The 26,309-nt window shown below is 35.7% G+C and overlaps 2 protein-coding genes and 1 long non-coding RNA gene across 4 annotated transcripts; 1 reads left to right on the forward strand and 2 right to left on the reverse strand.

The window, feature by feature from the left end:
* Nucleotides 1-163: 163 nt before the first annotated feature.
* On the forward strand, nucleotides 164-23,961 carry LOC107963751 (probable leucine-rich repeat receptor-like serine/threonine-protein kinase At3g14840). 2 transcript variants are annotated; one of them, XM_041104901.1, is made up of 21 exons: nucleotides 164-561; nucleotides 646-817; nucleotides 5,552-5,611; nucleotides 5,696-5,867; nucleotides 7,596-7,667; nucleotides 7,795-7,863; nucleotides 7,977-8,048; nucleotides 8,173-8,244; nucleotides 8,352-8,423; nucleotides 13,679-13,753; nucleotides 13,850-13,921; nucleotides 14,030-14,110; nucleotides 14,210-14,284; nucleotides 14,536-14,604; nucleotides 14,689-14,754; nucleotides 14,884-14,943; nucleotides 15,039-15,074; nucleotides 15,148-15,194; nucleotides 15,278-15,654; nucleotides 15,784-15,982; nucleotides 22,691-23,961. In XM_041104901.1, the coding sequence occupies exons 2-21, from the start codon at nucleotides 754-756 to the stop codon at nucleotides 23,851-23,853; spliced, it is 2,973 nt and encodes a 990-aa protein (XP_040960835.1). In that variant the 5' UTR covers nucleotides 164-561; nucleotides 646-753; the 3' UTR covers nucleotides 23,854-23,961. The 2 variants fall into 2 exon arrangements, with proteins under 2 accessions (XP_040960835.1, XP_016755703.2); XM_016900214.2 differs by lacking the exons at nucleotides 164-561; nucleotides 646-817 and having other exon boundaries at nucleotides 4,381-5,611.
* LOC107963827 (uncharacterized) lies at nucleotides 1,643-2,573 on the reverse strand. The gene is made up of 2 exons (XR_001702043.2): nucleotides 2,177-2,573; nucleotides 1,643-2,072 (listed from the first exon to the last, which is right to left on the reverse strand). It is a non-coding gene; the product is annotated as an uncharacterized lncRNA (long non-coding RNA).
* Nucleotides 23,962-24,668: 707 nt separating the features above from the next.
* On the reverse strand, nucleotides 24,669-25,169 carry LOC121223253 (putative receptor like protein 25). Its single transcript, XM_041104389.1, has one exon. The coding sequence runs from the start codon at nucleotides 25,167-25,169 to the stop codon at nucleotides 24,669-24,671; it is 501 nt and encodes a 166-aa protein (XP_040960323.1).
* Between the last annotated feature and the right edge of the window lie 1,140 nt (nucleotides 25,170-26,309).

Here is a 26,309-nt window from a genome sequence, read left to right on the forward strand (position 1 = left end):
GATTTGTGTCCACGTAAGCAAAGCGCGCTGACGTGGACGCGATGTTCTGACACGTCCCTTGACATCGCGCTGATGTGGACGCAATTTCGGGGAAAATGGCCAATTCCGGTAAATAATAAAATACCGGGCCCATTTTGGTAAATTTTAAAAAAATAGAGCTTTTTTTTATAATTTGCCCAATAGAATAAAGGATTTTCATTTGCAACGTCGTACAAAACATCCAATCACATTACAACAATTGCCTGGTTCTCTTATCTCCAAGTGTTCACTCTACCTCTCTTTTTCCATATTTCTCCATAGGCGGCCAGATAATTTTCTTCCTCTTGCTTTTTGATTCATTTTCAAAGAAACTTCCCAAAATTTCATAGTCTAATATCTTTATGAAAAACCCAATCTTTTCAACCCAATTTTTTGTTCATTCAAATCAAGCAAAAAGAAGCTCTGGAATCCCTCTCCAAAAATCTTCCAACATGTTCATTCATCGACTCCTTTTTGCTTCAGTATTCATAGTTTGTTGCCTCACAACACTTACAAATGGAGCTACACTTCCAAATGATGAAGGTAATTCATAATATTACTCTAGAAAGAAGCTTAATTTGCTTAAATATTTCTTTTAGTAAATTTCACCCTTTTTTTTTCTGATAGTGGAAGCTTTGAGAAGCATTGGTAAGATATTGGGGAAGACAAACTGGAACTTTGACATTGATCCATGCAGTAGAGGCAATAGTTGGTTGGACCAACCCACAGATTATTATGCTAATAATGTTACTTGTGATTGCTCCTTCAACAATAACACTATCTGTCATGTCATCCACCTGTAAGTATATATATATCTTATAATGAAAACTTATCAACCATTGAACTGTGACTAAACTTGTTAGATTTGTTCATAGATTATATATGGTTTTATTAAGCATATCTAAAATTTATTAGAAGAGAGAGAGGGTCGAGATTTTATGTATAAGTGTAATTATCATGTGCTAATACTTAAGATTTGATATTATATGTGTTAAAAATCTAACTTAAAACTAAAAGATGAAAGTGAGTCAACTTGAAAGATCATGTACAATTAGATTTCATGCTCTAAATGATTACAGTTAGATTTTATCAGTTTTTGTAGATAAATTGCAATTCCTCATTGTGTGTCGTTGTCTCTGGTTGGATATAGATTGCAAGCTTGCAGGTTGTATCATTTATTCACTCTATTGTTATTTGAAGTACCATCACAGATGCAATTATAATATGAGACACGTAAATGTAAAGTCGTTGTAACAGGAGTCAATAACAATAGAAACTCAGCAAATCAAAATACAAAGATGCGACACAAGAAATACATAAATGATAAAAGAAACTCAGCCCCTGGAATACAAAACTTCAAGCACATATTAGAAACATTTCGACTGAGCTAAAAGTGTCAAAAAGAAACAGATTATGCACAAAACAAGGAATATTTCAGAACAACTAAAACAGAGCTATTTTTCATGAACAACTTTAGTCACTCTTCGTATGTATGAGTCAATCGATAAGTGGTTCTATTAAATATACGTGGTTGACGAATGTATTCAAAAGTAATACACAAAAAATAAGGGGAGAGAGCCTAATATACAAGTATTGTAGGAATCAACATGAGGAAAATAGCACATTGAAAAAAAAATCTATCACGCCCTCTAATTTTCAATAACTCCATCCACTAATATCAAAATAGAAGAGGCGGTAATCCTCACTATCAAACTTTTAAGTTCTGTTGACATATAAAATCCAGTAAACAACTAAAAATAAAACCAGAACTCAAGCTGAAAATATTGCATCCACAAGCTTTATTGAAATTGAAGCACTTCACCACTAGAAAATGAAAGTAAATGAATAAACTTAAAAGGTATACTAAGAAACTTACCTCATACATGTACAAGTCAGACTTGCCTTCCAGATCCTTAACCACCAGTAAACACAAATCCAATATTTTGATTCGATGTCATGTCGATGGATCATTTTAAAATAGAAAATAAGTAAAGATCTCCAACAAGAGTGTTAAATACTGCCTTGTATCTTCTTCTTTTTCCCTTTTAACAATTCTGCATCAAATTCATCATGCATCACTTCTGTACATCCATGCTTTGTGTAGACTATACAGCTAAAATAACCACAAAAACATAAGAAGAAAATAATAGAGACTAACCTCAATCGCCAACACTCCAGCTTTTCAATTCTAGTCTCTCCTTGAAGAAAACCCAAACTTTACACTAAAAAATAAAAAAATAATAATACAAAGATTGACAACTCTTCCGACTTCGCCAATGCTAAACCCTAATCTGGAAACACCTGATACTTCAATGATTCTTTTACTCGTAAGCAGATTGGAGAGGGTAAGATCCGACGAGGTCGCTCTTAACGCCATGGAGACCGAATCGCAGCGCGCCGTTCTGGGCTCCTCGAATTTTATGCCGAATGGTCTTTGGTGCCTCCATTTTCCTTTTCTTTTTTTCTTTTTGAATATAATCGCTTTTTGTTGAAATTTTCTTTTGGGATTTTTTTTATAATGTCGCAGAGAGGGAGGGAGGGAGAGAAAGCAAGACAGACGGCGTGTTTGCAAAGTGAAGAGTTTTAGGGGGAAAATTAGGGGTTTCATGTGGGGAAATTTGGGGATAAAATGGCGGGATTTTTTTAAAGTGATATTATTCTTTGGGGGCGTTTTTATAAAAAATGCCGCTATTGCTTATCTTTTGCAGCGTTTTTTGAAAAACGTCGCAAAAATTTATTTTATTTTGAATAAAACGACGTCGTTTTGCTTTGCTAAAAATTTTTTATTTTGTCTATTAAAAATTATTAGTTAAGTGATTTTATAAAATATTTATTATTACTATTTTTTTATAAATTAGATTTTTATAAAAAAACCAAGTTATTAAGTTAGAAAACAAATATCGTATATTTTGCTAGATCTAATTAAATTTAAATATAAAATAATTTTTATTGTTTTTAAACAATGAAATGGGTGATTCGGGTAAAACGAGCTTGAAGTTAGAAAAGTTTTTAAAATATGTATTAATTTGTCTATGTTTAAAATTTTAATAAATGAAAAAAATATATAATTAATATATATTAAATTAATAATAATACGAGTGGTCTAAAATAGATTTGAGTTAGCTATATAAAATAAAGACAAAATTTATGTAAAAATTAAGACTCGTATTTCAAGTTAATCTAGGCTTGAACAAATATAATGCGTGTTAATAGAATACATAGGTCCGACAAAACGCAACCTATGATCTCTTCAAGTTAGGTTTTAGTTAAAATTAATTTTTAATAGAGTTAATTACACCATGCATCCCTAAACTATAATTTTCATTTTAAATTGGTTCCTAAGTCTTTAAAATATTCTAATTACATCCTTAAACTAATGAGGTTATATCAATATGGTCCCTCCATTACTAAAATCATTAATTTAATAGTTAAATGAGACGTCAAGCCTTAAGTGGCATTGTTTAAAATGAAAATTTTTAAAATATATTGTAAAAAACATATTAAAAAAAGGGAAATCCCTGGAGCAGAATAAGAATGAAAATTAACCTTGTACTTATTAAAACATTGTGAAACTATTTAATGTCAAATTCTTTGAAAATATTTAAAAACTCAGTATTATTGTTTTATTATTCCCTCAACAAATATAATGCAGCTTTAACGGTTTTAAATACACCAAAACGATTTTGAAGAACCAAATCTTCACACGATTTTAAAGAACCAAATTAATATTATCTATTTTACAATTAGAAAGCACTAGTTAATCTAAACCCTAAACCCTAAACCTAAATCCTAAAACCCTAAACCCTTAACACATAACCTCTAAACCTTAAACCCCAACCTTTAAACCATAAACCATAAATCATAACCCCTAAACCCATAATCCATAAACCTTAAAATAGTAACTCCTAAACTTTAAACTCTAAACCATATACCCTAAACCAAAAACCTTAAACTATAGTGATAATTAATTCAATATTTTAAAATTAATACTATCTCTTTTACGATTATATAAGAAATTATTTAATATGTAAATTAAAAAACACTCAGTAATGTACCCAAAAAACTTTAACAAATAGTATTTTAATTTTTCCATTTTTAACAAATATTTTTCTATGTTTTTTATTTCAACTTATTTTTACGTGTCATTGTTTTTTTTTTGAAGATTTTGAATATTTAATTAAAAATATATTGAATTTTAATTAATATAAATAAATCAATTAAATAATAAATAGACAGATAAAATATTTTTTGCGGCGCTTTTCCAAAAACGCCGCTAAAGACCCAAGAATTAGCGGCGCTTCTTCAAAAGCGCCGCTAAAGACCTAAGCATTAGCGGCGCTTCTTCAAAAGTGCCGCTAAAGACCCAAGCATTAGCGGTGCTTCTTCAGAAACGCCGCTAAAGACCAAGCATTAGCGGCGCTTCTTCAAAAACGCCGCTAAAGACCAAGCATTAGCGGCGCTTCTTCAAAAACGCAGCTAAAATCCCAAAAACTAACAAAAACGACCTCGTTGGGCTTAGGTTTTTGCGGCGCTTTTTGGAAGACGCCGCTAATGCTTATTTTTAGCGGCATTTTTAGAAAAGCGCCGCGAATACTTGATCTTTAGCAGCGCTTTTCTAGAAGCGCCGCTAATGATTGATTTTTAGCGGTGTTTTTTATCCAAACGCCGCTAAAAGTCTGTTTTGGTGTAGTGAGTATTATGTAAACTCTCTGTAATAAGCTATCTATAGCTGCTTTTGACTGTGTAAGCAGCTCCTGAGTTATCACCCCGCCAAACCGAAATATCCGATTGGCTCTAACAAACCAGTGAATTCACAAGGATCCGTTTCATCAAACAGACTTCTAAGGCTTTTAGAGTTTTCTAGAATTCCATTTTTCTATGATCGTTGAAGCATTCTAGAATAATGGGATGAATTTAATGTCTGGTTTTGCTTCTTGTTTTTGGAGTATTTTTGGGCAGCCCAAAGGTATTGTTTTATTAATCCAATAAATAATTTAAAAAATTAACAATTCATCTAGTTATAAATTTTTAAATATTATTTTTATTTAATCATTATTGAAATATCAATTCTTCAACTCAAGGTAAATATGAATAAGTAATTATTTCTCAAATTAAATTGGGCCCTCTTCATAAGTACGTTTAGTTTTATTTTAATAAACATTTTTGGCTTAAATGTATATATATGGGACCTCCCATGCAAGATATTTTAACATCTTGCTAATAGAATTCATTTGCAAAGTCATACAAAACATCCAATCACATTACAACAATTGCCTGGTTCTCTTATCTCCAAGTGTTCACTCTACCTCTCTTTTTCCATATTTCTCCGTAGGCGGCCAGATAATTTTCTTCCTCTTGCTTTTTGATTCATTTTCAAAGAAACTTCCGAATATTTCGTAGTGTAATATCTTTATGAAAAACCCAATCTTTGCAACCCAATTTTTTGTTCATTCAAATCAAGCAAAAAGGAGCTCTCGAATCCCTCTCCAAAAATCTCCCAACATGTTCATTCATCGACTCCTTTTTGCTTCAGTATTCATAGTTTGTTGCCTCACAACACTTACAAATGGAGCTACACTTCCAAATGATGAAGGTAATTCATAATATTACTCTAGAAAGAAGCTTAATTTGCTTAATTATTTCTTTTAGTAAATTTCACCCCTTTTTTTTCTTATAGTGGACGCTTTGAGAAGCACTGGCAAGATATTGGGGAAGACAAACTGGAACTTTGACATTGATCCATGCAGTAGAGGCAATAGTTGGTTGGACCAACCCACACGTTATTATGCTAATAATGTTACTTGTGATTGCTCCTTCAACAATAACACTACCTGCCATGTCACCCACATGTAAGTATATATATATTTTATAATGAAAACTTATCAACCATTGAACTGTGACTAAACTTGTTAAATTTGTTCATGGATTATATATGATTTTATTAAGCATATCTAAAATTTATTAGGAGAGAGAGAGGGTCGAGATTTTATGTATAAGTGTAATTATCATGTGCTAATACTTAAGATTTGATATTATATGTGTTAAAAATCTAACTTAAAACTAAAAGATGAAAGTGAGTCAACTTGAAAGATCATGTACAATAAAAAAACTTAAATGATATGTGATAATATGCTACCTTAACGTTATTACCTATGGGTTTTTTTTTTTGTTAGAATTTAAATGCATTACATTGGTTAAAAAATAATTGAAAAGATTTTTTATTTCAAAATTTAGTTTGTAGTGTTGATGGATTAAAGAATATACAAGTTAATTTAAACCAAAAAAAAAAACCCCTCAAAGTTAAGGGTTCGATCCAAACGAAACAGTTGCCAAAACAACATTTACATAAAATGTTGATTTTTAAGAAAAAATATCACATAAATTAATGCACTATAAGAGATGCTTCTCTCATAAATAATTTCATTATCATTGCTACATTGAATTTTAATTATGTAAACCCTAAAGCACCACTCATAACATAAATTTTAGATTTATTAATAGGTTAAAATATACACTTAGTTCCTATACTTTGATAAAATTTAAAATTTAATTATTATATTTAAAAATTTTAAAATTAAGTCCTAATTTTTTAATCTTAAATTTTTAGTTCAATCATTATAATTTTGTTTATATTTTTGTCAAAATTTGTCAACTTGACATATTAATTAGGCTATCATTGATGATGTTGTATATGATTTACAAAAAGAAAAAAACAAATATGTTCAGTTGAGAAATTCTAACAAAAGCTAAAAAAAAAAAATGGGATGACTAGACTACAAATTTTAAATTAAAAGAATAAGAGGATTTGATTTTTAATTTTTAAAATATAAGAATTAAATCTTAAATTTATAAAAGTATAGAGACTAGTTTTATATTAAAATTATTTTATGTAATATTTCAAAGTAACATTATTCAAAATATTAACTAAAAAAATTAATTAAAATATATAAATTATTTTGATAATTCAAATGTAGAGCTAATAAAAAATCCTAATAATTATTAAAGTATTTGCATAAATTATAAAATAAATAAATATATGTAAATTAGACACATCACTATTCAATTTATAGTCTCCAAATTACACATAGGTAACTTTTTTAATATCTCATCTTTAGAAAAGAATATTAAAGATGAAAACCACAAAATTGAAGATTCTAATAAATCAATGGGTTCAAATATGCTTTCGCATTTAATTTTGTTATTGATGATTTGACATGATAGATTTTAGTTAATAAAATTTTATATAAGATATTGTTTTTACAGTTAAAACAATACTCTTTTATTAATTATTCTTCTATCGAGAAAATATGAATCCGGAAATGAGAATAGGCAACGTAAAACTCTTTCCCTTGATTCAACAAAGCTTAAAAATTATTTATCAATCTAAATCTAAAAAGATAAATAATACATTTGTAACTAGTGGATATTATACAATTTTAAGCAAAGTTAGTACTAAAAAAAGTATTGACTTTTGATTACCAAAGTTTTACTACTCGATGAAACAAACATTGATTCTGAATGCGATTATTTTCATTATAGATTTCAGCAACATAACCCTTACTTTGTTTTTGTATCAGATTACTCACAGCACAAAGTCTCTTGGGCACTCTTCCACCAAACTTAACTAGTCTCCCTTTCCTTCAAAAAATGTAAGGACATTTCAAAATTTTCTTTTTCATGATATATAAATGAAGCTAATTTTTTTCCATCAACTTTACATCAATTAACTATTAACTACATGTCTAATAATATCTTGCTTTAAACGATTTCTTATAGTGACCTAACTCGAAACTATCTCAGTGGCCCCATCCCTCCAGAATGGGGTTCTACGCGACTCGTCAGCATGTATGTTTCTCTCCTTCTTGTCTATGTCTATGCATATGTAGAAACATACAATAGTTCATCTTTTGAATATGAAATATAATGTTGCTAAATGCAAAAGATGTGTTGTATTTCAGTTCCCTTCTTGGAAATCGATTAACAGGTTCAATTCCAGGAGAGCTAGCAAATCTCAGAAACCTTACTTCCTTGTGAGTTAGATTATATCAATTTCTTTTATATAATTAAATATATAAAATGATGATAATATTTTTTCATTTTTTAATGAATGTTTAATGGTTAATTAATTTTATTTATCGAAAAAACATTGTGTAGAATCCTTGACAACAATGATCTTTTTGGAACTTTGCCTGCAGCACTAGGGAATCTATCCAAAATTGAGCGATTGTAAGAGACTGTTTTCTTCCTTTTTAATTCTAGCTGAATTTAATTTTCATTACATGTAGTATTTTTATCACATAAACGATATAATCTCTATTTACTGGTTTCTTCAGGCATCTTAGTTCCAACAAATTTACTGGTGAAATACCTGAAGTGTTTGGAAGGCTGACTTCATTGAAGGAATTGTAAGCCATTCTAATTTCTAACGTTCGTTTCTACTAATTTATCTCATGTCTGAATATATATATGTGTTGCGGAAAGGATCGATTCGAGAACTCCGATATGACTACAAGTAAATTGACCGGAACGAAAAATAAAGTGAACACAAGGATTTACGTGGTTCGGCTTTAATGCCTACGTCCACGGGCAGAGGCGAAGAGAAATTTCACTATAACAAGATGAAGATTACAAGTGTTTTACACTCAAGACACAACCCGAGAACCTCACAACTCTCAACCCCTATAGAAAACCCGAAAGCTAAAATCCTAGCTTTCAAAGAACAAGCTTTGCTCTCTCTTGGTTTGGGATGATGAATATGGCTAATGAACCTCTCTATTTATAAGAGAGTTCAAGGACATAATTGTCCAAAACTTTGGCAAAGATTTGTGGTTGAAAATGGACACCAACAACCATCCACTAATCCACTACCACCAACAACCCACTACCAACAACAACAATCCACTACCAATTTTAAGCCATTTCTTAACAAATCTCCACCTTGGCTTGAAATTTACCAAGCTGAACATCATAGTGAATTCCTCGAACTGGATCACCTCTTCCAAACGCCTCTCTGGCGCTAATCAATCCCGAATACCTATCAAGTCCAAGCAATGCTTGAACTTATATGCAGGGATCACCTTAGTTAACATATCTGCAGGATTCTTCTCGGTAGCAACCTTGCTGATAACAATGTCACCTTGCGTAACATGTTCCCGAACAAAATGATATCTGACATCAATGTGTTTGGTCCGTTCATGAAACATCTGATTTTTAGTCAGATGTATGGCACTCTGGCTATCGCAAAATACAACAGTGAAATCCTGTTGTAAACCCAAACTGCTTACTAGACCTTTCATCCACAATGCTTCTTTCACTGCTTCTGCTAACGCCATATATTCCGCCTCAGTCGTAGATAAGGCTACGGTAGACTGTAACACAGCTTTCCAACTAATGGCTCCTCCAGAATAAGTGAAAACATAACCCGTCAGAGATCTTCTTTTGTCCAGATCTCCAGCATAATCAGAGTCCACATAGCCCGTGACACTGCTAGTGCAGTCACTCTGATCATATACCAAGCATAAATCTGCAGAACCTCTCAAGTACCTGAGAATCCATTTCACGGCCTGCCAGTGTTCCTTGCCAGGACAACTCATGTATCTGCTGACCACACTAACTGCATGTGAAATGTCTGGACGAGTGCAAACCATTGCATACATCACGCTTCCAACTGCACTCGAGTATGGAATGTGAGACATTTGCTGCTTTTCTTCATCAGATTGTGGTGACAACTCTGCAGAGAGTTTGAAATGTGGTGCCAACGGAGTACTCACAGTTTTCGCTTTATCCATGCCGAAGCGTTGAAGAACCTTTTCAATGTAGTTCTTCTGCGACACACGAAGCTTGCCCGCCTTGCGATCTCTGTGAATATCCATGCCCAAAATTTTCTTGGCAGCACCCAGATCCTTCATCTCGAACTCACCACTCAACTGCGACTTTAACTTGTTGATTTCCGACATGTTTTTGGAAGCAATTAACATGTCATCAACATACAGCAACAAATAAATGTGCGAACCATCTGAGAGCTTCCGATGATAGACACAAGCATCATAGTCACATCTTGTGTAACCATGCTGAATCATGAAGCTATCAAACCGCTTGTACCACTGCCTTGGGGATTGTTTCAATCCATATAAAGACTTCTTTAATAGACAGACATGGTCTTCTTTACCAGGAACTGTAAAACCCTCTGGTTGACGCATGTAGATTGTTTCCTCGAGCTCACCATGCAAGAACGCCGTTTTTACGTCAAGCTGCTCAAGTTCTAGATCAGACTTGGCCACCATGGCAAGTAATACACGAATGGAAGAATGCTTTACGACTGGGGAGAAAACTTCATTGTAGTCAATCCCCTCTTTCTGAGTGAAGCCTTTAGCAACCAATCGTGCCTTGAATCTAGTTGCTTCAACCCCTAGGATGCCTTCCTTTTTCTTGAAGACCCATTTGCAACCAACTATCTTCTGGTTACTTGGCGGCTTAACCAACTCCCAAGTATGGTTCTTGTGAAGAGATTCTATCTCCTCACTCATAGCAATTGCCCACTGTGCCGACTCATCACACGTGACAGCCTCATTATAACTGGAAGGTTCTATACCAATGGACTCCGCCACACTGAGCGCGAAAGACACCAGATTAGCGTAACGCGGATTTGGTTTGATTTGTCTCTTCGTTCTTCCAGTGGCAATGCTATATGGTTTTTCTTGAGGTGACTCATCTTCATCGGAATCTTGCACCTCAACTTGATCATCCTGGACTGAAGTACCTTCCGTAGGAATTGGAGCGTCCACCTGACACTCCACCTGCTTCTCAACACCGTGATCTCCCATTCTATCTGACTCCTCCTTTTCCCGGGAATTTGTGGTGGATCGAAGCATGGATGACTCATCAAAAGTCACATCTCTGCTGATGATGAACTTGGACGAAACCGGATCAGGACACCACAACCTGTATCCTTTCACCCCTTGGCCGTATCCAAGAAATATGCATTTCTTCGCCCTCGGTTTGAGTTTTCCCTCATTTACATGAGCATACGCAGGGCAGCCAAACACTCTTAAACCAGAGTAATCAGCAGGAGAACCAGACCATACTTCCTCAGGAGTCTTCAGCTCAATAGCTGTTGACGGAGATCTGTTAACCAAATAACAAGCAGTATTAACAGCTTCAGCCCAAAATTCTTCACCGAGCCCAGCATTTGATCGCATGCAACGAGCTCGCTCCAAGAGAGTTCTATTCATGCGTTCTGCAACTCCATTTTGTTGTGGTGTTCGACGAACAGTGCGGTGTCTCACTATTCCTTCATTTTTGCAGAACTCATTGAATTCACCTGAGCAAAACTCCAAGCCATTATCCGTCCGGAATCGCTTGATCTTCTTTCCTGTTTGATTTTCGATCAAAGCTTTAAATTGCTTGAAGTTGATGAGAACCTCATACTTGCTCTTCAGAAAATACACCCAAACCTTTCTCGAGTAATCATCGATAAAGGTAAGCAGATATCTGTAACCACCTTTAGAAATTGTCGGAGAAGGCCCCCAAAGGTCAGAATGGAAGTAATCCACTGTGCCTTTTGTCTTGTGAATCCCAGTGCTGAACTTTACCCGAGTCTGCTTACCGAAGACGCAGTGCTCACAGAAATTCAACTTTCCTGTACACTGCCCAGACAATAATCCTCGTTTGCTTAGCACCGATAAGCCTCTCTCGCTCATATGCCCGAGCCGCATATGCCATAACTTCGTGGTGTCAGAATCTAGATCATCTGATGATGACACTCCCGCAACACCTGTAACCGAGGAACCATCGAGGAAGTAAAGGCCCCGCTCCAAATTACCACGTATCACAGTCAAAGCACCCGAGAATACCTTGAGAACTCCACCTTCAGCAGAGTACCGAAAGCCTTTCTTGTCCAACGTACTCAAAGAGATCAAATTTTTCTTCATTTCTGGAATGTGCCGAACATCAGTTAGGGTTCTAACAATACCGTCAAACATCTTTATACGAACTGTGCCAATCCCCATGACTTGACATGCGTGGTCATTTCCCATTAGTACTGAACCAGAATGCTTCTCGTATGTTGAGAATGCATCTTTCGAAGTACTTATATGAAATGTAGCTCCCGTATCAAGAATCCATCTCCCACCAGCGTAAGAGTCGGATACTGCAAGAACGATCTCGGCATCACTTGAAGAATCTGCATCAGCTACATTCGCACGATCATTTTGTTGCTCCTGTGATTCTGATTTCTCCTTCCTTTTCGGACAATCTACCTTCATGTGCCCGTACTTCTTACAGTAGTAGCACTGTATTCTCTTCTTGGACTGCGATCTAGGATGGCTTTTACTTGAACTTCCACCCTTTGCCTTGGATCTTCCTCGAGCAACCAAGCCTTCGCCTTCATTGTTTTCGACCACCTTACCAGTGATTTTCTTCCTCAACTCACTGGAACTTAAGGCATTTTTCACCTCCTCTAGAGTCAGGTCATCACGACCGTACATCATTGTATCAACAAAATTCTCATACGAGGGAGGCAAAGAACACAAAACAATTATTGCTTGGTCCTCATCATCGATTTTGTTATCGATATTATTCAAATCCATGATAATGGAATTGAATTTATCCAGGTGCTGGGAAACAGGTGTACCTTCCTCCATCTTCAGGGCATAGAGTCTTTGCTTGAGGTAGAGCCGGTTCGTCAATGACTTCGTCATGTACTTGCTCTCTAACCGGAGCCACAAACCGGACGCGGTTTTCTCATCCGCTACTTCTCGTAGCACTTCATCTCCTAGACATAGCAGAATAGCACTATGTGCTCTTTCTAGCATGTCATCCTTTTGCTCTTCCGAAAGCGTGCTTGGTAATTTATCTTTACCAGACAATGCTTTTAGCAATCCTTGTTGAACCAGCACTGCCCGCATCTTGATGCGCCATAAACTGAAACTATTTTTCCCGGTAAATTTCTCGACATCATACTTAGTCGATGAAACACTTGTAGCCATAATTTGGAACCTTTGAATGAATGATAATATTTTCTTCCTGATGTGAAAGATCAGACAAAGCTGCAGTCACAGGGCAATTCAGAAAATATTATCACTCCTTCAACTACGCTCTGATACCAATTTGTTGCGGAAAGGATCGATTCGAGAACTCCGATATGACTACAAGTAAATTGACCGGAACGAAAAATAAAGTGAACACAAGGATTTACGTGGTTCGGCTTTAATGCCTACGTCCACGGGCAGAGGCGAAGAGAAATTTCACTATAACAAGATGAAGATTACAAGTGTTTTACACTCAAGACACAACCCGAGAACCTCACAACTCTCAACCCCTATAGAAAACCCGAAAGCTAAAATCCTAGCTTTCAAAGAACAAGCTTTGCTCTCTCTTGGTTTGGGATGATGAATATGGCTAATGAACCTCTCTATTTATAAGAGAGTTCAAGGACATAATTGTCCAAAACTTTGGCAAAGATTTGTGGTTGAAAATGGACACCAACAACCATCCACTAATCCACTACCACCAACAACCCACTACCAACAACAACAATCCACTACCAATTTTAAGCCATTTCTTAACAATATGTTTGGATAAAGTGTTTTTTATACAAATCATTCGTAATTTTCAATTTATTTTACATGCTATAGTTATGATAATTTTGTATTCTCGACAGTCGGATTAGTGACAATAACTTTACAGGACAGATTCCTGACTTCATATTCCAAAAGTGGACAAATCTCGAACAGATGTGAGAATTTAATTTAACATTTTCTTTATTTAGTTTTTTTTATTTTTTAATTTATTAGTCAATTAAATGAATTAATCCATCTTTTTGTAATGGCAGATATATGGAGGGAAGTGGTTTGAGTGGTCCAATTCCATCCATTAATGCTACTTTAGAAAACTTAGAATACATGTAAGCTCCAATAATCTTAAAAGATGGTGACAATATTCATTACGTAAAAATAAACACAATTTAATTTCTGATTTATGTTTGTATATGGTTCTTGATATTGTTTTACAGAATAATTAGTGATTTGAATGGAGCTGAAACAAGTTTTCCACAACTATTTATCAATGTCAGTTTGCCTAAATTGGATAGACTGTAAGCATAGCTTTGAAATAAAGCAAAGATTTATTAAAGTTATAAGACATTGAGGAGTTCTAAAAGAATATTAGAATTACTTTTGTGATTGAATTACAGGATGCTGAGAAGTTGCAATCTCGTTGGAGAGATACCTGCTTCTTTTGGGACGTCATTCACAACAATACATGTCTTGTAAGTAATTACACTTTTTTTTTTAATACTAAAGAATCTAGTTTAAGTTGTTACATATAATAACATTAGCAACCTCTTCTCTTATATTTAAATAAAATGTTTTCATTTCTAACTTGTATTAGGACATAATTTACTTGTGAATTTTGATGCATTATTTCTTTTGCCTTTTCTTATTTCTACTTTTGATTATTCAAGAAATAAATCGAATTTTTTTATGAGATAAAATATCATTTTTATAAAATTTCTTGTAGGGATCTCAGCTTTAACAGACTCAGTGGAAAAATTCCAGAAGAGCTTTCTGCTCTTGCTTTGACTAATTTGTAAGGATATGGCTTTCTTTTATTTATATACTCATCTGGAAAAAATGGAAATAAAAGAAAAACTTGATGATTTCTTTTCATTAGGTTCTTAAATGGAAACAATTTTACTGGAACAGTCCCTTCATGGATGCTTAATACAAACGTACAAATGTAAGGTTCACTTCTTATTTAATGTTGAATTCCATTTATTATATGCTTAACAAGTTTGATTAACCAAAATCAAAATTATTGCACAAACCATTTATTGAAAATAATATTCTAAAACTATTCTATTTGCAGCGATCTTTCATATAACAACTTCACAGACACTGGTGTATCAGACTGCCAACAAAATAGCCCGTAAACTTCCTCATCTAACTTCATTAGTGGATCCTTATTATATAAATATCTGTCATTTTTTTTCTTATAATTTTTCCTCCATTATCGACATATAGGAACTTGTTCTCAAGCATTGCAAGAGTCAATAACACGTAAGTATTGAGACAACAACAACCATTAAACCAACTCTTTCTCTTTCATCTAACTTTATAATTGTTTTATCAGGGGAATTGTTCCATGTTTGACAAGCCTAATTAACTGCACATCAGAACGTAAGTATTTATATTTTATGCACTAATATATACGTAACACTCTATATTTTATTCAAACTGTTGTTGATTGTTATTTTCCTCAGCTTTGCACTTTGTCCATATAAACTGTGGAGGGAGAATAACAACTGTTAATGACACCACTTACGAAGCCGATTACGATCAAGCTGGGCCTTCGACATTTTACCGAAGTACCAACTGGGCATTTAGCAGCACCGGAATTTTTCTAAGCGATGACCGCCCCGACGACATTTTAGTTTTGAACAATGGACAAGTTTCTGTGGATGGTGATGAAGAAGAACTCTACACAAATGCAAGGCTTGCGCCTAGCTCTTTGACTTACTATGCATTTTGTCTCGCCAATGCAACTTACACAGTAAACCTCCATTTTGCTGAGATTCAGTTCACTGATGATCAAACTTATAGCAGTTTGGGGAGACGAATATTTGATGTTTACATTCAGGTATATTTTAATATCTTGTTAGTATGTTATCCTGATTCGGATGAGTGTCGAATTTTATATATATACACAAATATTGCTTTACAACATGTTCTTGCATGTAAAGTAGAGTTAAATGGATAAAAATTGCAGGGAAAGCAGGAGCTGAAGGATTTCAATATTGAAGAAGAAGCTGGAGGGGCAGGCATACCAATAGTAAAAAAATTTACTGTAAATGTATCCGATGGCACTTTGGAGATCCATTTCCGGTGGGCCGGGAAAGGGACAACTTCTATGCCGGAGAGAAGCATCTATGGTCCTCTTATCTCAGCAATATCTGTTTTGGATCCTGGTAGGTTTTCAACTTCCATTGACTCTTTCTGTCTCCAATTAATCTCATTGATTGCTCCAAAATTTCTTTTACCGTTTTCTCTTCCCCTAGAACTGTTAAGAAATGGCTTAAAATTGGTAGTGGATTGTTGTTGTTGGTAGTGGGTTGTTGGTGGTAGTGGATTAGTGGATGGTTGTTGGTGTCCATTTTCAACCACAAATCTTTGCCAAAGTTTTGGACAATTATGTCCTTGAACTCTCTTATAAATAGAGAGGTTCATTAGCCATATTAATCATCCCAAACCAAGAGAGAGCAAAGCTTGTTCTTTGAAAGCTAGGATTTTAGCTTTCGGGTTTTCTATAGGGGTTGAGAGTTGTGAGGTTCTCGGGTTGTGTCTTGAGTGTAAAACACTTGTAATCTTCATCTTGTTATAGTGAAATTTCTTTTCGCCTCTGCCCGTGGACGTAGGCATTAAAGCCGAACCACGTAAATCCTTGTGTTCACTTTATTTTTCGTTCCGGTCAATTTACTTGTAGTCATATCGGAGTTCTCGAATCGATCCTTTCCGCAACAAATTGGTATCAGAGCGTAGTTGAAGGAGTGATAATATTTTCTGAATTGCCCTGTGACTGCAGCTTTGTCTGATCTTTCACATCAGGAAGAAAATATTATCATTCATTCAAAGGTTCCAAATTATGGCTACAAGTGTTTCATCGACTAAGTATGATGTCGAGAAATTTACCGGGAAAAATAGTTTCAGTTTATGGCGCATCAAGATGCGGGCAGTGCTGGTTCAACAAGGATTGCTAAAAGCATTGTCTGGTAAAGATAAATTACCAAGCACGCTTTCGGAAGAGCAAAAGGATGACATGCTAGAAAGAGCACATAGTGCTATTCTGCTATGTCTAGGAGATGAAGTGCTACGAGAAGTAGCGGATGAGAAAACCGCGTCCGGTTTGTGGCTCCGGTTAGAGAGCAAGTACATGACGAAGTCATTGACGAACCGGCTCTACCTCAAGCAAAGACTCTATGCCCTGAAGATGGAGGAAGGTACACCTGTTTCCCAGCACCTGGATAAATTCAATTCCATTATCATGGATTTGAATAATATCGATAACAAAATCGATGATGAGGACCAAGCAATAATTGTTTTGTGTTCTTTGCCTCCCTCGTATGAGAATTTTGTTGATACAATGATGTACGGTCGTGATGACCTGACTCTAGAGGAGGTGAAAAATGCCTTAAGTTCCAGTGAGTTGAGGAAGAAAATCACTGGTAAGGTGGTCGAAAACAATGAAGGCGAAGGCTTGGTTGCTCGAGGAAGATCCAAGGCAAAGGGTGGAAGTTCAAGTAAAAGCCATCCTAGATCGCAGTCCAAGAAGAGAATACAGTGCTACTACTGTAAGAAGTACGGGCACATGAAGGTAGATTGTCCGAAAAGGAAGGAGAAATCAGAATCACAGGAGCAACAAAATGATCGTGCGAATGTAGCTGATGCAGATTCTTCAAGTGATGCCGAGATCGTTCTTGCAGTATCCGACTCTTACGCTGGTGGGAGATGGATTCTTGATACGGGAGCTACATTTCATATAAGTACTTCGAAAGATGCATTCTCAACATACGAGAAGCATTCTGGTTCAGTACTAATGGGAAATGACCACGCATGTCAAGTCATGGGGATTGGCACAGTTCGTATAAAGATGTTTGACGGTATTGTTAGAACTCTAACTGATGTTCGGCACATTCCAGAAATGAAGAAAAATTTGATCTCTTTGAGTACGTTGGACAAGAAAGGCTTTCGGTACTCTGCTGAAGGTGGAGTTCTCAAGGTATTCTCGGGTGCTTTGACTGTGATACGTGGTAATTTGGAGCGGGGCCTTTACTTCCTCGATGGTTCCTCGGTTACAGGTGTTGCGGGAGTGTCATCATCAGATGATCTAGATTCTGACACCACGAAGTTATGGCATATGCGGCTCGGGCATATGAGCGAGAGAGGCTTATCGGTGCTAAGCAAACGAGGATTATTGTCTGGGCAGTGTACAGGAAAGTTGAATTTCTGTGAGCACTGCGTCTTCGGTAAGCAGACTCGGGTAAAGTTCAGCACTGGGATTCACAAGACAAAAGGCACAGTGGATTACTTCCATTCTGACCTTTGGGGGCCTTCTCCGACAATTTCTAAAGGTGGTTACAGATATCTGCTTACCTTTATCGATGATTACTCGAGAAAGGTTTGGGTGTATTTTCTGAAGAGCAAGTATGAGGTTCTCATCAACTTCAAGCAATTTAAAGCTTTGATCGAAAATCAAACAGGAAAGAAGATCAAGCGATTCCGGACGGATAATGGCTTGGAGTTTTGCTCAGGTGAATTCAATGAGTTCTGCAAAAATGAAGGAATAGTGAGACACCGCACTGTTCGTCGAACACCACAACAAAATGGAGTTGCAGAACGCATGAATAGAACTCTCTTGGAGCGAGCTCGTTGCATGCGATCAAATGCTGGGCTCGGTGAAGAATTTTGGGCTGAAGCTGTTAATACTGCTTGTTATTTGGTTAACAGATCTCCGTCAACAGCTATTGAGCTGAAGACTCCTGAGGAAGTATGGTCTGGTTCTCCTGCTGATTACTCTGGTTTAAGAGTGTTTGGCTGCCCTGCGTATGCTCATGTAAATGAGGGAAAACTCAAACCGAGGGCGAAGAAATGCATATTTCTTGGATACGGCCAAGGGGTGAAAGGATACAGGTTGTGGTGTCCTGATCCGGTTTCGTCCAAGTTCATCATCAGCAGAGATGTGACTTTTGATGAGTCATCCATGCTTCGATCCACCACAAATTCCCGGGAAAAGGAGGAGTCAGATAGAATGGGAGATCACGGTGTTGAGAAGCAGGTGGAGTGTCAGGTGGACGCTCCAATTCCTACGGAAGGTACTTCAGTCCAGGATGATCAAGTTGAGGTGCAAGATTCCGATGAAGATGAGTCACCTCAAGAAAAACCATATAGCATTGCCACTGGAAGAACGAAGAGACAAATCAAACCAAATCCGCGTTACGCTAATCTGGTGTCTTTCGCGCTCAGTGTGGCGGAGTCCATTGGTATAGAACCTTCCAGTTATAATGAGGCTGTCACGTGTGATGAGTCGGCACAGTGGGCAATTGCTATGAGTGAGGAGATAGAATCTCTTCACAAGAACCATACTTGGGAGTTGGTTAAGCCGCCAAGTAACCAGAAGATAGTTGGTTGCAAATGGGTCTTCAAGAAAAAGGAAGGCATCCTAGGGGTTGAAGCAACTAGATTCAAGGCACGATTGGTTGCTAAAGGCTTCACTCAGAAAGAGGGGATTGACTACAATGAAGTTTTCTCCCCAGTCGTAAAGCATTCTTCCATTCGTGTATTACTTGCCATGGTGGCCAAGTCTGATCTAGAACTTGAGCAGCTTGACGTAAAAACGGCGTTCTTGCATGGTGAGCTCGAGGAAACAATCTACATGCGTCAACCAGAGGGTTTTACAGTTCCTGGTAAAGAAGACCATGTCTGTCTATTAAAGAAGTCTTTATATGGATTGAAACAATCCCCAAGGCAGTGGTACAAGCGGTTTGATAGCTTCATGATTCAGCATGGTTACACAAGATGTGACTATGATGCTTGTGTCTATCATCGGAAGCTCTCAGATGGTTCGCACATTTATTTGTTGCTGTATGTTGATGACATGTTAATTGCTTCCAAAAACATGTCGGAAATCAACAAGTTAAAGTCGCAGTTGAGTGGTGAGTTCGAGATGAAGGATCTGGGTGCTGCCAAGAAAATTTTGGGCATGGATATTCACAGAGATCGCAAGGCGGGCAAGCTTCGTGTGTCGCAGAAGAACTACATTGAAAAGGTTCTTCAACGCTTCGGCATGGATAAAGCGAAAACTGTGAGTACTCCGTTGGCACCACATTTCAAACTCTCTGCAGAGTTGTCACCACAATCTGATGAAGAAAAGCAGCAAATGTCTCACATTCCATACTCGAGTGCAGTTGGAAGCGTGATGTATGCAATGGTTTGCACTCGTCCAGACATTTCACATGCAGTTAGTGTGGTCAGCAGATACATGAGTTGTCCTGGCAAGGAACACTGGCAGGCCGTGAAATGGATTCTCAGGTACTTGAGAGGTTCTGCAGATTTATGCTTGGTATATGATCAGAGTGACTGCACTAGCAGTGTCACGGGCTATGTGGACTCTGATTATGCTGGAGATCTGGAAAAAGAAGATCTCTGACGGGTTATGTTTTCACTTATTCTGGAGGAGCCATTAGTTGGAAAGCTGTGTTACAGTCTACCGTAGCCTTATCTACGACTGAGGCGGAATATATGGCGTTAGCAGAAGCAGTGAAAGAAGCATTGTGGATGAAAGGTCTAGTAAGCAGTTTGGGTTTACAACAGGATTTCACTGTTGTATTTTGCGATAGCCAGAGTGCCATACATCTGACTAAAAATCAGATGTTTCATGAACGGACCAAACACATTGATGTCAGATATCATTTTGTTCGGGAACATGTTACGCAAGGTGACATTGTTATCAGCAAGGTTGCTACCGAGAAGAATCCTGCAGATATGTTAACTAAGGTGATCCCTGCATATAAGTTCAAGCATTGCTTGGACTTGATAGGTATTCGGGATTGATTAGCGCCAGAGAGGCGTTTGGAAGAGGTGATCCAGTTCGAGGAATTCACTATGATGTTCAGCTTGGTAAATTTCAAGCCAAGGTGGAGATTTGTTAAGAAATGGCTTAAAATTGGTAGTGGATTGTTGTTGTTGGTAGTGGGTTGTTGGTGGTAGTGGATTAGTGGATGGTTGTTGGTGTCCATTTTCAACCACAAATCTTTGCCAAAGTTTTGGACAATTATGTCCTTGAACTCTCTTATAAATAGAGAGGTTCATTAGCCATATTAATCATCCCAAACCAAGAGAGAGCAAAGCTTGTTCTTTGAAAGCTAGGATTTTAGCTTTCGGGTTTTCTATAGGGGTTGAGAGTTGTGAGGTTCTCGGGTTGTGTCTTGAGTGTAAAACACTTGTAATCTTCATCTTGTTATAGTGAAATTTCTTTTCGCCTCTGCCCGTGGACGTAGGCATTAAAGCCGAACCACGTAAATCCTTGTGTTCACTTTATTTTTCGTTCCGGTCAATTTACTTGTAGTCATATCGGAGTTCTCGAATCGATCCTTTCCGCAACAAGAACTTTGATTGCTCCAAAATTCAAGTGATTCAGTCTCGTATGCTAACATCATGGTTCATACTCCATGCTGGCCCTCAAGCACTTTGTTTCAATTGACTTGATATCCAACATAAACATCAAATCATTTGAGATGAGTACCTTGCAATCAAGCTAGAACTCTAAACTTTTAACTAAAAAAGAATTTTTCATGTGAAATTTCGTACCGTTATTTAAGGATTATGTTGTTTTATAGCTTAAGAATGTAATTAACATCGATAATAAGACTATGGATACTCTCTTTCAAAAAATTAGAATGGTGCTCAATAAACATTACTCTTAACATTTCTTCAAGTTCTACAAAGGTCTTCTTTTTTAACCACACATGGTTGCTCACTTCATTGTTAAGATACCAAATGTTTTCATCTTCAATTTCTTCATTTTTGAGTGCTGAAAACAAAGTTGGTTCCTCCACGTCTTGCTTATCTTTAATGAGATTGACATTTTCTTCATTTTCATTAGTATCATTTTGGCACTCTTAAGAAAAGTGACCAAATTTATAATAGCGGTAGCATTTAACATTGTACTTGACGTACTTCATTTTGCTTAATCTCAAGTAAATTTGTCTTGCTCTTTCACAATTTCTACTTGATGGATTACCGCTATCATTGTTGCAATTACTATGATCACCTCTTCCACATCTTCCTTGGCCAAAGCCGTGTCCTCTTCCTCTTTCTAATCCTCAACGTCAACTTTTTTATTATTTTCTTCTTGTTTATCTTTTAAATATAACTTGGTTTTTAAAACTTACTCCAATGACTCATCTTGTCTTCCATTAAATTTTTATTCTTGATCTCGTAACTCAACTATTACTTGTTCAACTGTCAAGCAGTCTAAATATTGACTCAATGACACAAAGACCATAATCAAACTTTGAAATCAAGGAAAGAAGAATCTTTACAGTCATAATTATCTTACAATGCTTCTCTATATCTCTTTATTTGATTCACAATAGCCAACATCCTTCAATAATAATCCAATTTCCTTTTCAAATTACTTCGTTCACAAGATTTCAAATTCATCTTGTAACACTTAGAGCCGCACCTTCTTCACTTTGGCAACTCGTTGAAAACAACTGTGCAAAATTTTCCAAGCTTCTTTTGTAGTAATGGCATTAATCACTTTCGCAAACATCAATTCTTCTAAACATTAGTGGATGAGGTTGAAGACTTGTTGATCCTTCTTTCTTGTCTTTACCAAAACATCTTTCTCATTTTACAATAATGATACGTTATTTTGTGGAGAATCATAACCGTATCTCATTAGACTGGATAAGATAAACCAAATAATTAATAACATATAAATACATGTAAGTAAATTTGCAAACATAATCTAGAAATTTAAATTACATATCCAACCATGGACAGATCTACACCTCTTTTCTTTTTTTGACATCTTAATAACACTTGTATATAATGATTTGAACCAAGATTTTCATGTCATCTTTGTATCTGACTTATATGTATAATTTTTAAACCAGGTTATAAACCTCCATCAAAAAGTGGTGGTCGTATCTCGACAGCTACAATGGCTGGTATCGTTGCTGGAGCAACGTCTGCTACTTTGTTGATTGTAGGCATCTTTTGGTGGAATTGCTGTTATAAATTAGATGATGAAGTATCTGGTGTTCTCTTTGGCGATGAATTCCAAAATGGGATGGAACTTAGGAAGTTTTCCTTGGTACAAATAGCTAAAATGACCAATAATTTCAACGGTGAAAAACTAGGAAAAGGAGGGTTTGGTGTAGTTTATAAAGGGTACTTAAGGGACTCGGATACTTATGTTGCTGTTAAACGGATTTCAAAGGCCTCTAAGCAAGGAATTAAGGAATATGCATCTGAAGTGAAGATTATTAGCCAATTAAGGCACAAGAATCTTGTGAAGCTTATTGGTCAGTGTCATGAAAAAGGAGAACTTATACTTGTTTATGAGTTAATGGCTAATAGCAGCCTAGATTCCTATCTTTTTAAAGGTAAGACCTTATTGACCTGGGAAGTGAGATTTAAAATTGTGCAGGACCTGGCATCAGCACTATTCTATCTTCATGAAGAAGGTGACCATTGCGTACTACACAGAGATATCAAAGCGAGCAACATTATGTTAGATTCTAGTTTCAATGCTAAACTTGGGGATTTCGGGCTTGCTAGGCTAGTGGATCATGAAAAAGCGTCACAAACCACCCATTTAGCTGGGACTTTGGGCTATTTGGCACCTGAATGTGTTTCATCGGGAAAAGCTAGTAAGGAATCGGATGTCTACAGCTTTGGAGTTGTGGCATTGGAGATTGCATGCGGTAGAAGATCAATAGAGTCCAAATATGAAGAATCTCAAGTTCCATTGGTAGCTTGGGTGTGGGATTCATATGGAAGCCAACGGTTGCTTGATGTGGCTGACCCAAAATTAAGTATGAACTTTGATGCGAAACAAATGGAATGCTTGTTAATGATTGGATTGTGGTGCGTCCATCCAGACCAGCATTTTAGACCTTCGATAAGGCAAACAATTCAGGTTCTTAATTTTGAAGCACCATGGCCGAAGCTTCCAAGTACGAGGCCAACTGCTACATATAATGCACAAATCACTTCAGAAATTCAAACAAGTGAGCCATGTTTTTCTGATATGAGTATTATGGTCCCGCGTTAGATATACATAATATTCAAATTGATTGTCTATTGACAATAATATATATATTAATACATATTTAATGATTAAATGCTTCAAATATATGAAATAAATAGTTTAAATTTACACAACAATGGACAATGAGCTACAATATGGCCGAATATTTGCTTGGCCGAACGAACAAAAATACCCAAAAGGCAGACCCAATCCGCCATATTTTTGTCATTAAAAATAAAAAGAAATTAAGAAAGGGCATATTTGAGTGTTGGGCAATTAATTGAGTCATATTTTCATGGGTTGTATAAAAAACTTTTGAGTCGGATACTATGGCTTTAGGATATAGATATATTATGTAAATTATAAAATTTTTGGGTCCAATCGAATTATTATTATTTCTCCAAAGCCCGAATTGAATACAAAGATGGGATTCTTTATATAATACATACAGATCTTAGAAAAATTAAAAAAGTAAAAAGTATACGAATCCTAAAAATTATAGGCTACCACTACCACCACTTCAACATCCGTGGTAACCGTGGCCGGGGCAAGGACAACAAATAATATGCTCTGATGAAGAGTCGCCACCACCACACATGGATGCACCTCCAACGTCACTAATATCGTTTAATTATTAAAATATTTTAAAATATATTGTTTAATTATCTGTGGTAAGCTGCCAAAGAGTTTGCTTCTTTACCTTTTTGCAAATCTTTGCTGAACTCTCTTGGTAATCCTAATTAACCACCATGGTTTTCCAGTTGTGAGTACAATGTATCCCAAGCTTACTCCCAGCACCAACCCACATCCGTATCCCATCAGTATAGAAAATCTCCAATTCAGTTCATCGTCATCTCCATCAAATTTGGCTGGAATTTTCTAATCATTATCTCATCTGTTTGGTAATGGCAGCCCGCAAAACCCAAGTTTCCTATGTAGGAATCATTAGTGAAAGTATTAATTTGTTTTCCTTGAGGAAGGGGTCCTGTTATATTATTTTGAGAAAGGTTTAACACCACTAAGAATCCAAGATTCGTTAATTCCATTGGAATTCTTCCTTGGAACATGTTTGATGAGAGATCTAATGATTCAAGCTCTAGCAAATCACCTAATGATGATGGGATAGGACCTGTTAAACTATTATGAGAAAGGTTTAGGACAATAAGTGAATGAAGTTCACCAAGTGCTTTAGGAATTTCTCCCAAGAATTTATTATTCAAAAAGTCAATTACCATCCAGCTGGGTAATAGTGATTCAAACTCCATTCCCAACCCTTTAGCTACAAAAGATAAACCTTGCACATCATAATACCACATTCCATTAGCCATTGCATTTATCATGTCTTCTGGTTCACCTTTCTTTTCATACTCTTTTCTAATGGCATGCAAATTCTCAAAAAAAAAAAAAACTTGATAGGTAAGTAGCAACTAAAATTATTATGAGAAAAATCAATGACATCCAACTTTTTCTGATGAGTCACTCATCTTTGTGTATTGTGGTGGAGCAATTGGAACATATACACACATACAAAAATTCAAAGATGAGAAATATTTAGCTCTTGATCAAAAATCAATTGTAATGTGGGGTATTTATAAACGTAATCAACATAATCTCATGTTGAAATAGAAAGTTAATTCTCTTAAGTAATAGTTTAGACATAAATCAAAGGTATTTAATCAATAATTTCTCTAAACCATTATGCGCAAACTTTTACAAAAGTTTTTCAAACTCAATCAATAAAAATTGAGATATGAACTCATCAGTGTTAGTAAAATGAATTATCTTAATTGCATTATCTAAAACTAATTGTTTAAACAAGCAATCTTCCAAACAATAGGTTGCAAATTGATAACACATATGTGATTATTTTGTAGATGCATCTACCAAAATCATATAATATCAAAACCATCCATATGGTGGATGACTGGGCTAATATTCATTTTAGAAATGCAAAATATTGAATCTCAGCTTTAGCTAGTGAGTTTGTAATAATCATTATCATTGAGACAAGCACACATGAGAATTTTTAATTAAAGATTTATTTTTTTAATAATTTTCAATCATATATAATCAGATGGTTTAACTAGTCCCAAATAGTAAATGTCAATATAATTTGACAATTTATATTTCATCATCATTTTTTTATTTGTATCGACATATAACAATATGTGATTTACTTAAGAAATGGTCTTACATTAATGTGAGAAGTCCATAATGTTATTAACATCACTAAAATAAATATAATTTGGCAATATATTCAGGTTAATATGCCAAAATCTTTCAAAATGTTCAAAATTAACATTAATAATCAAAGAAATTATACCAATTTGTTATATTTATTGCAATCAATTCATTCAAGGGATGTGCAAAAAAATCAGTGGGAACAAATAATTTATTATTTTGTTTGACCTTAAAAAGGCATTAGATCAATCCCAAAAATACTTTTAAAACCCATTTTCCGCAAGAGTTTTTCATTATCA

This window comes from Gossypium hirsutum, chromosome D11, assembly GCF_007990345.1.
Source record: "Gossypium hirsutum isolate 1008001.06 chromosome D11, Gossypium_hirsutum_v2.1, whole genome shotgun sequence".
Classification (NCBI taxonomy): Eukaryota; Viridiplantae; Streptophyta; class Magnoliopsida; order Malvales; family Malvaceae; genus Gossypium; species Gossypium hirsutum.